Source organism: Carcharhinus amblyrhynchos, chromosome 2 (genome assembly GCF_965287045.1).
Source record: "Carcharhinus amblyrhynchos chromosome 2, sCarAmb.v2.hapA, whole genome shotgun sequence".
NCBI classification, from domain to species: Eukaryota; Metazoa; Chordata; class Chondrichthyes; order Carcharhiniformes; family Carcharhinidae; genus Carcharhinus; species Carcharhinus amblyrhynchos.
In genome coordinates this window covers 97,022,043-97,035,663 of record NC_137325.1, presented here as the reverse complement: position 1 = coordinate 97,035,663, position 13,621 = coordinate 97,022,043, and the positions used below count along the sequence as shown (strand labels likewise).

At 42.4% G+C, this 13,621-nt stretch overlaps 1 protein-coding gene across 1 annotated transcript in view; it reads left to right on the top strand.

Moving 5' to 3' along the window:
- Window positions 1-7,284: 7,284 nt before the first annotated feature.
- Window positions 7,285-13,621, top strand: part of hacl1 (2-hydroxyacyl-CoA lyase 1) — a 76,529-nt gene continuing 70,192 nt past the window's right edge. Inside the window, exons 1-3 of the mRNA XM_080216899.1 lie at window positions 7,285-7,670; window positions 13,338-13,442; window positions 13,540-13,580. Coding sequence (XP_080073025.1) covers window positions 7,587-7,670; window positions 13,338-13,442; window positions 13,540-13,580 — 230 coding nt within the window. The 5' untranslated portion in view covers window positions 7,285-7,586. The remainder of the gene's footprint in view (window positions 7,671-13,337; window positions 13,443-13,539; window positions 13,581-13,621) is intronic.

Below are 13,621 nucleotides of genomic sequence, written 5' to 3'. Positions count from 1 at the left end.
ACAAAGACACAACATTTGCCACTCTCCAATCTTCAGTCACCTCACCCGTGACTATCGATGATTCAAATATCTCAGCTAGGGGACCCGTTATTTCCTCCCTAGCCTCCCACAATGTCCTGGGATCATTTCATCAGGTCCTGGGGATTTATCTACCTTGATGCGCTTTAAGACTTCCAGCACATCCTTCTCTGTAATATGTACATTCCTCAAGACGTGACTATTTATTTCCCCAAGTTCCCTAACATCCTTGCTTTTCTCAACAGTAATTACTGATGAGAAATATTCATTTAGGATCTCACCCATCCCTTGTGGATCTGCACCTAGATGATCTTGTTGATCCTTACAAAGCTCTACTCTCTCCCTTGTTACTCTTTTGCCCTTTATGTATTTGTAGATGCTGTTTGGATTCTCCTTTGCCTTTTCTGCCAAAACAATCTCGTGTCCCCTTTTTGCCCTCCTGATTTCTCTCTTAACTCTACTCCTACACCCCCTATACTCTTCAAGAGATTCACTTGATCCCAGCTGCCTATGCATATCATGTGCCTCTTTCTTCTTCTTGACCAGGACTTCAATATTCCAAGTCATCCAGGGTTCCCTACTTCTGCCAACTGTGCCCTTCACTCTAAGAGGAATGTGTTTATCCTGAACCCTAGTTAACACACTTTTGAAAGCGTGCCATTTACCAGACATCCTTTTGCCTTCTGATAGATTCCCCCATTTAACTTTTGAAAGTTCCTACCTGATACCATCAAAATTGGCCTTACCCCAATTTAGAATTTTAACTTTTGGTCCTGACCTATCATTCTCCATAGCTATCTTAAAACCAATAGAATTATGGTCACTGGTCCCAAAGTGATCCCTTACTAACACTTCTGCCCTTCCTTATTTTCCAAGAGGAGGTCAAGTTTTGCCCCCTTTCTGTCAGGCCATCCACATACTGAATAAGAAATTCCTCCTGAATACACTCAACAGGTTTCTCTCCATCCAAACCTCTAACACTATAGCTGTCCCAGTCAATGTTGGGAAAGTTAAAATCTCCGACTATTACCACCTTATTTTCCTTGGAGCCGTCTGTAATGTCCTTACATATTTGCTCCTCAATTTCCCGGTGACTATTTGGGTGCCGAAAGTACAATCCTATCAAAATGATTTCCCCTTTTTTATTTCTCAGTTCTACCCATATAGACTCAGTGGCCGAACCCTCGGATATATCCCCTCTCAGCACAGCTGTGATGCTTTCCCTAATCAAAAGTGCAGCTCTCCCTCTTCTTTTACCTTCTATTCTATCTTTCCTATAGCATCTGTACCCTGGAACATTGAGCTGTTCTGTCCCTCCCTTAGCCATGTTTCAGTAACTGCTATAATATCCCAGTCCCATGTACCCACCATGCCCTGAGTTCATCTGCCTTGCCTGTCAGGCATCTTGCATTGAAATAAATGCAGTTTAATCTAGACTTCCCTTGCTCTCTGTCTTGCTTTTGCCTGATCTGTCTGGTCCTAGGATTACTGACACTGCCTTTACTATTAATGTGCTCTCTTCAACTTCTGTGCTGTCCTCAAATTTCTCTTCTGTCTCCCTACTGCTTTGGATCCCACCCTCCTGCCAAACTAGTTTAAACCCTCCCAAGTGGCTCTAGCAAGTCTTCCCGCCAGGATATTAGTCACCCTCCAGTTCAGATGTAACCCATCCCTCTTGAACAGGTCAAGCCTTCCCCAGAAAAGATCCCAATGATCCAAAAATCTAAATCCCTGCCCCTGCGCCACCTCTTCAAGCCACGCATTCTCCTATTCCTACTCTCACTAACATGTGGCACCAGCAATAGTCTTGAAATTATGACCTTCGAGGTCCTGCACGTTAGCCATCTGCCTCACTCTCTATATTCACACTTCACGACCTCATCCCTTTTCCTACCTATGTCGTTGGTACCAATATGTACAATGACCTCCGGCTGCTCATCCTCCCCCTTAAGAATATCCTGCAATCGCTCTGAGACGTTCTTGACCCTGGCACCAGGGAGGCAACACACCATCCTGGATTCTCGATTGCTGCCACAGAAACACCTGTCTGTGCCTCTAACTAATGAGTCCCCTATTACTACTGCTTGCTTGCTCTTTGCCCAATCCTGTCCCACAGCAGAACCAGCTGTGGTGTCACAGGCCTGGCTGCTTCTGGTATCTCCCCCTGACAGGCTATCCCCTCAACAGTAGCCAAAACAATAAACCTGGCTGAAAGGAGAATAGACACAGGAGACTCCTGCACTACCTGCCTACCTCTCCTGGCAGTCACCCATTTACCTGTCTGATCCTGTGGTGTGACAACCTCCATGTAACTAGTGTCTATCACACTCTCTGCCTCCTGGATGCTCCGCAATTCATCCACCTGCTGCTCCAGCAAAACAATGTGGTCTGTGAGGAGCTGCAACTGGACACACTTCCTGCAGACAAAGTTGTCAGGGAGAATAGATTGCTCCCTAATTGCCCACATCTGACAGGAGGAGCATGCCACTGCCCTAGCTGTCATATTGCCCTTATACAAGTAAAAGGATAAAAGAATCTCAATTCAGCTGTCCCTTGCTTGTGGTCCTCCTGCCGACTTTTGTTTTGTTTTTTTGTTTTTATTCCAATTCAATCCAATCAAGTCCAATTCAGAGTCTCAACAAGTTGCGACATTTCTGATCCAAGCTGACAAGACAAGACTCTCACCTCCAGTCATGGGCTTGATCTACATGATCCAAGCTGATTGGAGTAGGTTTAGCTCCTCCTCCAAGGTTTGATCTCATTTGCATCTTAGCCAAAAGACCAAGATGCCGCTTTTAAAAATTGCTTCAAATGAAGCTAAAATGTAACCTAATGACTTCAACCAAGCACAGCATGTCAATACTACACTTGGTCTTAGCCAAAAGATCGAGAAGTGCACACTTGATCTTTTTTTTTTGTTTTTATTCCAATTTAATCAAATCAAATCCAATTCAGAGTCCTAACAGGTTGAGACATCCCTGATCCAAGCTGACAAGTCAGGGCTCTCATCTCCTGTCATGGGCTGGATCTACATGATCCAAGCTGATTGGAGTAGGCATAGCTCCTCCTTCAAGGCTTGATCTCATTTGCATCTTAGCCAAAAGGCCGAGATGCTGCTTTAAAAAATTGCTTCAAATGAAGCTAAAATGTAACCTAATGACTTCAACCAAGTACAGCATGTCAATACTACACTTGATCCCAGCCAAAAGGCCGAAGCAGACTTGATTTTTTTAATTCTTTATTCTCTTATAAACCTCTATAAGGTCACCCCTCCCCCTCCTACACACCAGGAAAAAAGTCCCAACCTAACTAGCCTCTCTTTCTAATCCTTACAATCCGCAGTGATATAGTTCACAACATTGTTTTGATTAACTGGTATGTATACATCATATTTTTATTGGGATGCTCCCCATAAGGTGTGCCAGAAACAAGAGATGAGTTAGTCCATGACTTCTCCTGAATAAATGTGATCCTCAAATCTGATTGGAGTTGCTCCTGCTGATTGTAAAAGATCTTACATTCAATTTTCACCAGTGTATATGGGGCACTTAAACTTGAATATAATAAATATTCAATAAGCTTGGCTGATTAAATATTTAATAAGCTTGAATGTAATAAATATAAAACTTTTTTTAACCCAAAAAGATTAAAATCAGTTCACCACATTAACTATGGGTATCTGATTTCAAACTACTTTAGTGTATCCATTATCCCAGGAACATTAGATGAGCTGCAAGACAACAAACTGTCTGAGTCAAATAAAGATGTGCAAGGCTCAACTTAAATAATGGAACAACACAAGAGGAATTTGGATTCTGTTTGGTTATCTAGATAGCTCTGTCAGGCTATAGATATCAGTCAATTTCACCTTTATAGTACCACAATCTGACAATAAGTTTTTTTAAAGTTTATTTATGTGCCACAAATAGGCTTACATTAACACTGCAATGAATTTACTGAAAATTTCCTCATTGCTACATTCCAGCGCTTGTTCAGGTACATTGAGGAGAATTTAGCATGGCCTGTGGACCTAACCAGCACGTTTTTTGGACAGTGGGAGGAAACTGGAGCACTCGGAGGAAACAGGCGCAGTCACGGGGAGAAAATGCAGACTCCACACAGACAGTGATCCAAGCCAGGAATCGAATCCTGTGAGGCAGCAGTGCTAATCACTGTAACGCCACTGCTGTGTTGGAATAAAGAACAAACTTGCATTTATATAGCATCATTCCCAACATAAGAATATCTTTGAATCATTCCAGGGAATCATTTACATCTAACAAACAGGGTAGAGGAAGGTTTGATTTAACGTCCTATCTGAAAGACAGCACTAAAACAATACACCACTGCCTCAGGATAATACATTCTAGTGCACTAGTATGGCAGACTGGATTATAGGCCAAAGTCTCTGGAGTGGAACTTGAACCAAAGACTTTCTGACTTAGAGGCATGACTGGCAAAGATTGTTACTTACTAAATTGGATATTACATTTTCAGGTTTCAAATTATGTGAAAAATATCAAGCACTGAGCAAATCCGTCTATAGAGAAAATAAATCCATCTCTTTAACAAAAGAATGACATGCCGTGCCCAACCCCCATTACCCTATCATTTCCTTAGCTTGGAAAAGGCAATGATATCCATGATTATAAAAGAATGATGTTTATAACTATTAACTAATCACACTTTCAACTGAACGCATTATCTTTATTTGTTTGACATATTCCCTATAATTCTCACCAGCAAGCTATGGCATTCTAATCCCCTAAAACTGACTCTTTGAACAGATTGAGAAGTATTTAATTATTTGCCTGGTTAAAGATATTGTTTTCTTTCTCCTCTGGAACAGTTTTTCCGAATCCTTCAGTCCTATTTCACTGGCAGAGGGATGAATCTGGGACTCAGCAGGAAAGAAAAGCTTCAAGGGACATACGGAAGCAAAATTGGTTCATACGCTGATAAATCCAACAACAATTTGGACACCAAAGACATCTTCAGTGTTTAAATGGTACTTAAGAAATATACTAGATTGTGCATTCAATACATATGAAAGGATTTTCAGGCTGAACAAGTATAATCCTGTTAGATTCAAGCAGAGTTTCTACAAAGGTTGAGAACAAATTAATTGGTGTATTTGTGAACATTTGTTGCGCTCTGATGGAATTGTTGAAGCTACATTTGCAGCCAATGTATAATAAAAGAGATTAATCGATTAAAGTAAACTTCTTCAGTTTTTAAATTGTCATAATAAATAAGTATATGTACCCTTTAGATATCGGAGTTTGTAATATATTGATGTTTGAACATTGCTTGTTCGTGTTCCAATCACTTCAGCAGCTGAATCCAGAATTCCTCAATTGTTTTCATTAAGTTTCCAGATAAAATACATCTTCAGGTGGTTTTAGTTTATACAAACATGTGTACTTTATAACATATCAATCTCATACTAAATGACTATTATAATATTTGTACTTTTCTGGTGCAGTTTGTTAGAATAATTGGATCCCTCTCTCAACTCTCCCTGCTCTATTCTGTTCCTTTCTTCCTCCTCCTTTTCAGAAGCTTAGTTTATCTTACCAGGTCTGCTCTGTCGATGTGAAAACAATTTTATGCAGTAGAAAGACAAGATGTAGCTTAGCTAAGTTACCTCACCACCACTATTCTTGTCTGCTGTTGCTAAATTCTCTGTTTGACTGACATACACTACTAGATGAGCAAAACTTTCCTCCAATAAAACATTGGAAAACTGAAGCCATGATTTTAGGTCCTTGCTCCAAACTATTTTCTCTAGCTACCTATTCCATTCCTCTCCCGGTTAGCTGTCTGAAACTTAAACAAACTGTTCACAATATTGATGTTATATTTGATCCGAGAGGAGCTTCCAACCACTCATACCACCTATATCCTACCTCCAGAACACCACCTGACTTTTTTCCCACCTCAGATTATCTGTTACGGAAACCCACATCCATGCCTTTGTTACCTTTAAGCTTGACCATTATAACACATTCCTTCTTGAAGTCCGTATGTAAGCTCTGTAAACCTGAGCTTTACGTTGCTGCCCATTGCTGAACTTGACTTGGTGCAAGTTAAGGTATCAGCCCAGTGCTCATCGATCTACATTAACTCCCGATCAAGAAATTTCTTAGAATCATAGAATCCCTACAGTGCAGAAAGAGGCCATTTGGCCCATCAAGCCTGCACCGACTACAATCCCACCCAGGCCCTATCCTACAACTTCATATATTTACCCTGCTATCTCCCTGACACTAAGGGGCAATTTTAGCATGGTCAATCCACCTAATTTCTTGATTTGATTTTGGGAAAAAAATCTGAGGTCACCTACCCACTGACTCAAGGACGGCTTCTTCTCTGCTGTCGTCAGACCTTTGAGGGACCAACCTGGTACTGAGTTGATCTTTCTCTATATCCTAGCCATGACTGTAGCACTACATTCTTACACTCTCTCCTTTCCTTCTCTATGTAGGGTATGCTTTATCTGTATAGTGCACAAGAAACAATACTTTTCACTTTATAGTAATACGTGACAATAATAAATCAAATCAAATTTTAAAATTCTTATCCTTGTTAACAAATCCCTCCTTGGCTTCATCCCTCCCTAACACCTAGAGCTCCTGAATACTCCAAGATATCCATGCTTCTCTGGCCTCTTGAACATCCCTGATCGTAATCGCTCCACCACTGGTGGCTGTGCCAAGTCCCCAAGCTCTGGAACCCCCTCCCTACCTCAGTGATGACACTTCCCTTGTTTAAGACACTTGAATCTCAGACCAGAGATTTTTTGGTAATCCAGCTCCTTTTGTGGTCCGGTGTTATATTCTGCTTTATAAATGTTCCTTTGAGTTGCCTTGGGAGGTTTTTTAATTATGTTAAAGATGCTATATAAATAAGTTATCTTTTTATTCATCTTATTCCAGATTAGTTTTTCTTCCCATTTTCCGCTTTGCAGGCTCTCCCCCCTCATCTACCAGCTTTCTTTCTCTCTCCCCATGTTCTGCTTTCTCTTTTATTTTCCCTTCACTCCGGATGCCCTCTACAGGGAAAGGTGAACTTGAAGGAATCCCTTAACAAGTCGTGGGAACGGGGGGGGAGGGGGGGCAGTGACTGAGACAGGCGGCTCCTCTGAGACCAAATGAGATAATTCTTCCAGCAGCTGGGATTATATATTATTGCTTGGTCTGTTTGCTTCAGACAGCAAGTTGTGCCAGTGCAGTGAGACTCAGCAGCAACTGAGGCAGCGATTCAGGAAGCAACAAACCAAAGCATTTTACTGCCGAGGTGGAGGCGAAGCATTGAACTCCCATGGGTGTTGTGTTGATCTGCAATTTTGGAGGCAAATCCTAATCCACCACATCTGGGAGAGTTTCCAAACGTTCAATTTATTGTTCAAAAAACACTTCCCGCAGGATGTTTGTCCTTGCAGCTCCGCCCGAGCTCTGGCTTCCTCCTTTGCCGGGGTTGGTCCTGTAGCCTGTCAGTCACGGCACTGCACTGTCTTTGGGAGCTCTTTTTGCTTCCTCTGCTTGATCCCAGCAACTCGGGTGGAAATGGCAGCGCAACAGGGAGGTGATGGGCTGGAGTTAGAGGAACTGAGCGGAGCCCAGGTTATAGCAGAGGCACTGAGAGACCAGGTGAGGAGCAGCGTTCACAGCATTCACTAATATGGAGACGAAAGCTGCCAACCCACCGGAATAAATGAAGTATACCTTTAGGAGCGAGCTACACCAAAACAGGCCAATTTGTAACTCATTGACTCGCATTAATCTCAGTCCTCTTGCTTTAAGCAGGAAACCCCAATAACATTGATGTTAAGCCCCAGTACTTTCCTCACCTTCACACAGAGAACACAAAGTGCTGGAAATATCCAGCAGCTCTGGCAGCTGTGACAGAGTTCACATTCTCAGGCCTGTGACTTACCAGCAGATCAGTTCTGATGCAAGGTCTGAGATCTGAAACCTCTGTTTTGCTCTCCACACTCACTGGCTTGTGTTGTGCTGCTTGTTTTCATTTCACATTTGTGCAAAATCTGCTGAATTTTGATTCTGAGTTTCGTCTTTAGATGCGGTAGTAACTTTTAAGGGGCGTTTGGACAAATACATGAGTAAGATGGGAATGGAAGGATATGGCCCCGGAAGGGTAGGGGGTTTTAGTTCAGTCAGACAGCATGGTCGGCGCAGGCTTGGAGAGCCAAAGGGCCTATTCTTGTGCTGTAATGTTCTTTGTCCTTTGAGCTGTACAATGATATGTAACCTCATGTTCCTCCCAACACCTGCACATTCTGAGAGGGACTGCTGTTGTGTATCCCACTCAGTTCACTCTTCTGTGATTTTGGGCTGGGTTTGAGACCTTCAAAGCGGGACGAGGCTACCTGCTCATTCTGGCCTGTCGGAACAGGAGAACCATTGGACAGCCAGCTCAATTAATAACCACTTATGACCCTCGTGCCATCGTTGCTAAGGCCCACACAGGAAATGTGGTAACATTAGCTGGGCATCCTCCTTTGCAGATCACTTGAGCGTACTGGAGGCAGCATCCCTGCCTGCCCTAGCACATCTGGTTTGACTCACTCCTTGGCATGGTGGGACTGCCTGTAGTTCCAGTCATGCTGCAGAGTTGCCACCCAATTGGATTGGCTGGCAGCTCTCTAAGGAATATTGTGGATGGGGAGACTGTGCCCTCCCCCCTTATTAGGAGAATTTTCTAGGGGTCTTCCCACTGGGGGTTCTGCCTTTACATGAATTCAGCTGATACAAAACTTGCGAGAGACAGTATTCAGTGAAAGATGTTCCCTATTTGACCAATACACATTGGGAGAGAGATGCCAGATGGATTCAAACTTCTCTCTAAAAGTACATCACATGAACACATCTGATATACTATTTTTGAAGATTTGTATTCCCTGTCCAATCTGTCATACAAACTGGATGGTCCAATTACATTAATACACACTATTTCCTTTGGCCAACAGTAGACCACCGCTTGGCATAATTTGGAACCCATTGGTTAACTACTCCTGACTGCTTCTCCCCCCGCCAATGCTTAGCAACCTTACCTATGAGTGTCTGACAGATTCAAGGTTCACTCTCGCCACCTGCATACTATGAGAACTAAGAGGGAGTCTTAGCCAAACCTTATCAGGCCAAAAGCGAGGAGCGGAATGCTCCTATTCATTTTAATTAGCAATTGAATCCTATTCATTCCATATCTTAGTACCTCACAGCTGCAAAGTCTTCCAAAGCCTTTCACTGATTTAGTTCTATACTTCATTGTTCCAGAGAATTTGGTTCTGCTTTTTCCCATTATGCATTTAGGACAGGCCACCCTTGGCCAAAGCTTACAAGACATTCAAAGCTACATTTTAAAATTACAAAAAATGTTAAACTACTATTGATTATATTGTGTTTAATAAACAATACCTTTGTATAATATATGTATGAAGCACATCCTGATACCTCATGTGCATATAAGGCACATTATGGTCCCTATTTTAGACTAGTCTACTTTGTTTTAAAAGTCCCTTAACAAGCAGGGGTTTTAGCATCTCCTGCACCACCCCTCTAATTTCAGCTCGTTATTTCCTGATTGTTCCAGACTTAGATCTTGGAAGAAACCATGAAACATTTGGACGGTGAGATTTTATTGAAAGCGAGTTTATTGAGGTGTAGGAGGAGATAATGTAAAGCAAAATACTGTGCATGCTGGAATCGGAAACAAAAACAGAAAATGCTGAAAAATCTCAGCGGGTCTAGACTGGTCATCCAGACTTGAAACATTAACTCTGTTCTCTCTCTACAGCTGCTGTCAGACCTGCTGAGATTTTCCAGCATTTTCTGTTTTTGTTGGAGAAGATAATTAGTCTAGTGTGAGCTTTGCAGATCAAATCAGATCCCCCTCCAAAACATGGTGAAACCATACAATACCCCTACTCTCACCTTCATTCCTCAAACCCCAGCCAGTTCCAACAGATGACTACAGGTGGATATGCCTGCACTCTGGGCACAATTGATCATTTCTTTGTTATTGAATGCAGGATTCAGTGTTGGAACCAGTCCTCCTCTCTTGCTTTCTCTCTTATATATGATATCTGGAATTCAATGTAAGGGACACAATAATAAAATTTACAGATGACACTAAAATAGGGAGATTTGTTCCTGTGAAGAGAATATTATAAGTAACTTCACAAGGGCATTGGCTAGCGGATTGAATAAAAGATACCAAATTAATTATAATGTAGGAAAATGTGACAGGATACAATTTTTTTGGGGGGGGGGATAAAGTGAGGAAATATACACAACTTTAACATTTTAAGAGGAGTAGAGAAACTTTGGGGGTGAGGTACACAGATCTGAAAGCATCGGCGAAGTTAATAAAACTATTCTAAATCAACACATAAGCAATGGGACTGTAGGTGTTGTGAATATGGACATAGGCTGGAATTTTACCGGCACATGTGCCCGAGGCTCGTAAGATTGTGCTCGAGGCCAATGGAGAATGCCGTTCTGTGAGCCTCACTCACCCCAATTCTGGGTCAGTTATTGCCAGTAAAATCAGGGTCATGGAGTATGAAAGCAAGGGGTGATGCTAAATCTATAATAAGGGATTGGGTAGCATAATGATTATATTACTAAACTAATGATCAAGGGGCATGAGTTCATATCCCACCACAGTAGCTGGAGTGGAATGAATCTGTAATAGGTAGCAAGTATCAGTAATGGTGACCATCATCTGCTTCACTAATGTTCTTTAGAGAAGGAGATCTGCCTTATTTACCTTGTCTGTTTCAATATGGATAAAGAATCATGGAATCCTACAGTGCAAAAGGAAACCATTCAACTCATCAAGTCCGCACCAACCACAACTCCATCCAGGCCTATAACCATAACCACACATGTTTACTCTGCTAGTCCCCCTAACACTAGGGTCAATTTAAGCATGGCCAATCCACCTAACCCAAACATCTTTGGACTGTGGGAGGAATGATGTGGGTATGCCAGCTGGGGTAAACACAGTAAAAAGTCTGACAACACCAGGTTTAAGTCCAACCGATTTATTTGATAGTAAACTCACTAACCTAACAAAGGGACTAACCCCGAAAGCTAGTGAGTGTACTATCAAATAAATCAGTTGGACTTAAACCTGGTGCTGTCAGACTTCTTACTGTGGGAGGAAACCAGAGCACCCAGAGGAAACCCAGGCAGACACGGGGTGAACGTACAAACACTGCACAGACAGTGACCCAAGCCAGGGAATCAAACCCGGGTCCCTGATGCTGTGAGGCAGCAGTGCTAACAACTGTGATACGGTGCCACCCCAATCCACCTAACCTGCACACATTTTGACTGTGGAAGGAAGTACTGTGTTTAAATTTGGAACAACTGGTGAGGTGTAACAGTATGCGAGAACAGTCATTGGATACAAACTATTTACAACATTCAAATTGAACAGAGTTAACAACACATGATTATTTACATTGTGTGAAACATTGATTGAACTGCTGTAGCCGATGCATAGCTCATCATGTCTCCTTCCCCTCACTTTTTCTTTAAAACAAAGGCCTGACTAATCCATCACACAGTCCTGGAACCTTATATTCAATTTACTCATGTGTCCTGTGTATGTGATTATGCCGGTTGGCTGTGCTTGAGATGCTCTTGGATAGGTGTTCTCAGTGTGGATGGCATTATGTGTCCTTGCAGTGTAGCCAGTGGCTGGACGGGTTGCTGTGTTGGCCTTTGAGAGGATCTTGGCATAAAGGGCCTGGATTGCTGGCTGAATGCCTGGAGTAATGTGGTGGTTGATAGCAGCGGTTCAAATACCTGCAGCAGGTGATGCCAGTTCCGTACGTAAGCGGCACTGTCTAAGGTAACCATGGGTTGGTGGGCATGATTCTATACCACTGCCAGTTTGTCATGGCCACATGTGTTCTGGATCCTGACTGTTTGACCAGGTGCTAAAGAGGAGTCTTTGGGCATGATGGTCTTTCCTCTAGTTTGGCACTCCATGAGGGCATCACTCGTGTTGGTTTTGATGTAAGACTGTAAGAGAGCCTTGGCAATGGGGATTGTGGTCCTTGTGCACCTAGAGAACATCTGCTGTGCTGATGAAGACAACCTTGCCTTGGCACATTTCACAGGCTGGAGTGCAGCATAGAAATCCGAATTATTTCTCAAGTTGGCAGCTCCGATGAAGGGTGATCCAGACTCAAAATCTTAGCTCTGTTCTCTCTCCACAGGTGCTGTCAGACGTGCTGAGATTTTCCAGCATTTACTGTTTCTGTTTCAGTTTCCAACATCTGCAGTAATTTGCTTTTATTTTTCTCAAGTTGGTCCTTGTCTGAGCATACTGACAGTTCTGCCAGGCTGTTGGACTGTGTGTTTATGGGGCTACTCATGATATGCTTTGAGTCCTGTGTGTGTACAAAGTTCCTAAACTCTCTGGAGACGAACTGGCATGTATGTCCATCATTACCCTCTGAGGGTTGCCTTGTGTGGCAAAGTGTTTCTTGAGCTTGGTTATGACATTGTTGCTCTAAATGTCTGGTAGATGGTTGTGTTTGAACCACTCAGAGTAGGAGTCGACTAAATGCTGTTTATCATAGAATCCCTACAGGGCAATGCCACTCCATTCGAAGATATCAGCCACTGTGAGTGACCATGGGAGGTCCAACACGTGACTCCTTGTGTAACATGTCACCCCAGCATCCACGTGACCACCTGGTCTACAGAGAGCAAAACTGCCCAGTGCGTTGGAACAATTTGAGAGAAATCAATGCATTTGTGTTAACTGGTGAGCAGAGCTCAAAACCGGTTCAGCAATCCATTGAATAAAGCGTCTCCAAACATTATCGCCTCTCGTACTTCTAGTCCTCCACCTAACAAAAAGCACTGAATCATCAATGTGTGATGAAAAGTATTACAAATGTTCCACTCTGGAGTTACAGATTTCTCAGATCCTCTGTATTTGTAACTTGAATGTTTCCAATGCAGTTTTATAGCGTACTAGAAAATCTTTAAGATTAGTCTTTAGGTTAGGTGGACTGGCATTGTAAATTGTTCTTTAATGTCCCAACATGTGTAGGTTCAGTGGATTAGCCATGTTAAGTGTGTAAAAGGGTCTGGGTAAAATGCTCATCGGAGAGTTGGTGCAGACTCGATGGGCCAAAGGGCCTCCTCTACACTTTAAGCTTTCTATGATTACACCTGTGATCGAAACGAAATATATCTTGCTTAAATTCACAATAAAGTTGTCCAACAAAATTGTAATAACCTGAAGGCCATGCTTCATCTTTCTTTCTGCAGAATCTTCAGTATATGTTTGGGATTGTTGGTGTCCCAGTGGTAGAAGTAGCCATGGCCACTCAAGCTGCAGGAATTAAATACATAGGAATGAGGAATGAGCAAGCTGTAAGTAATCTTCTCAGTGCTGTCGCTTCATTGCATAGTAGATTCAAAACAACACTTATTAATATTTTGCTGCCATTGTGTTTCCTATCTAAAACAGGCTTGTTACGCAGCATCTGCAGTGGGATATTTAACAGGAAGGTTAGTCTCTCAATAGTTGCCTTTTAATTTCATGACTTTGT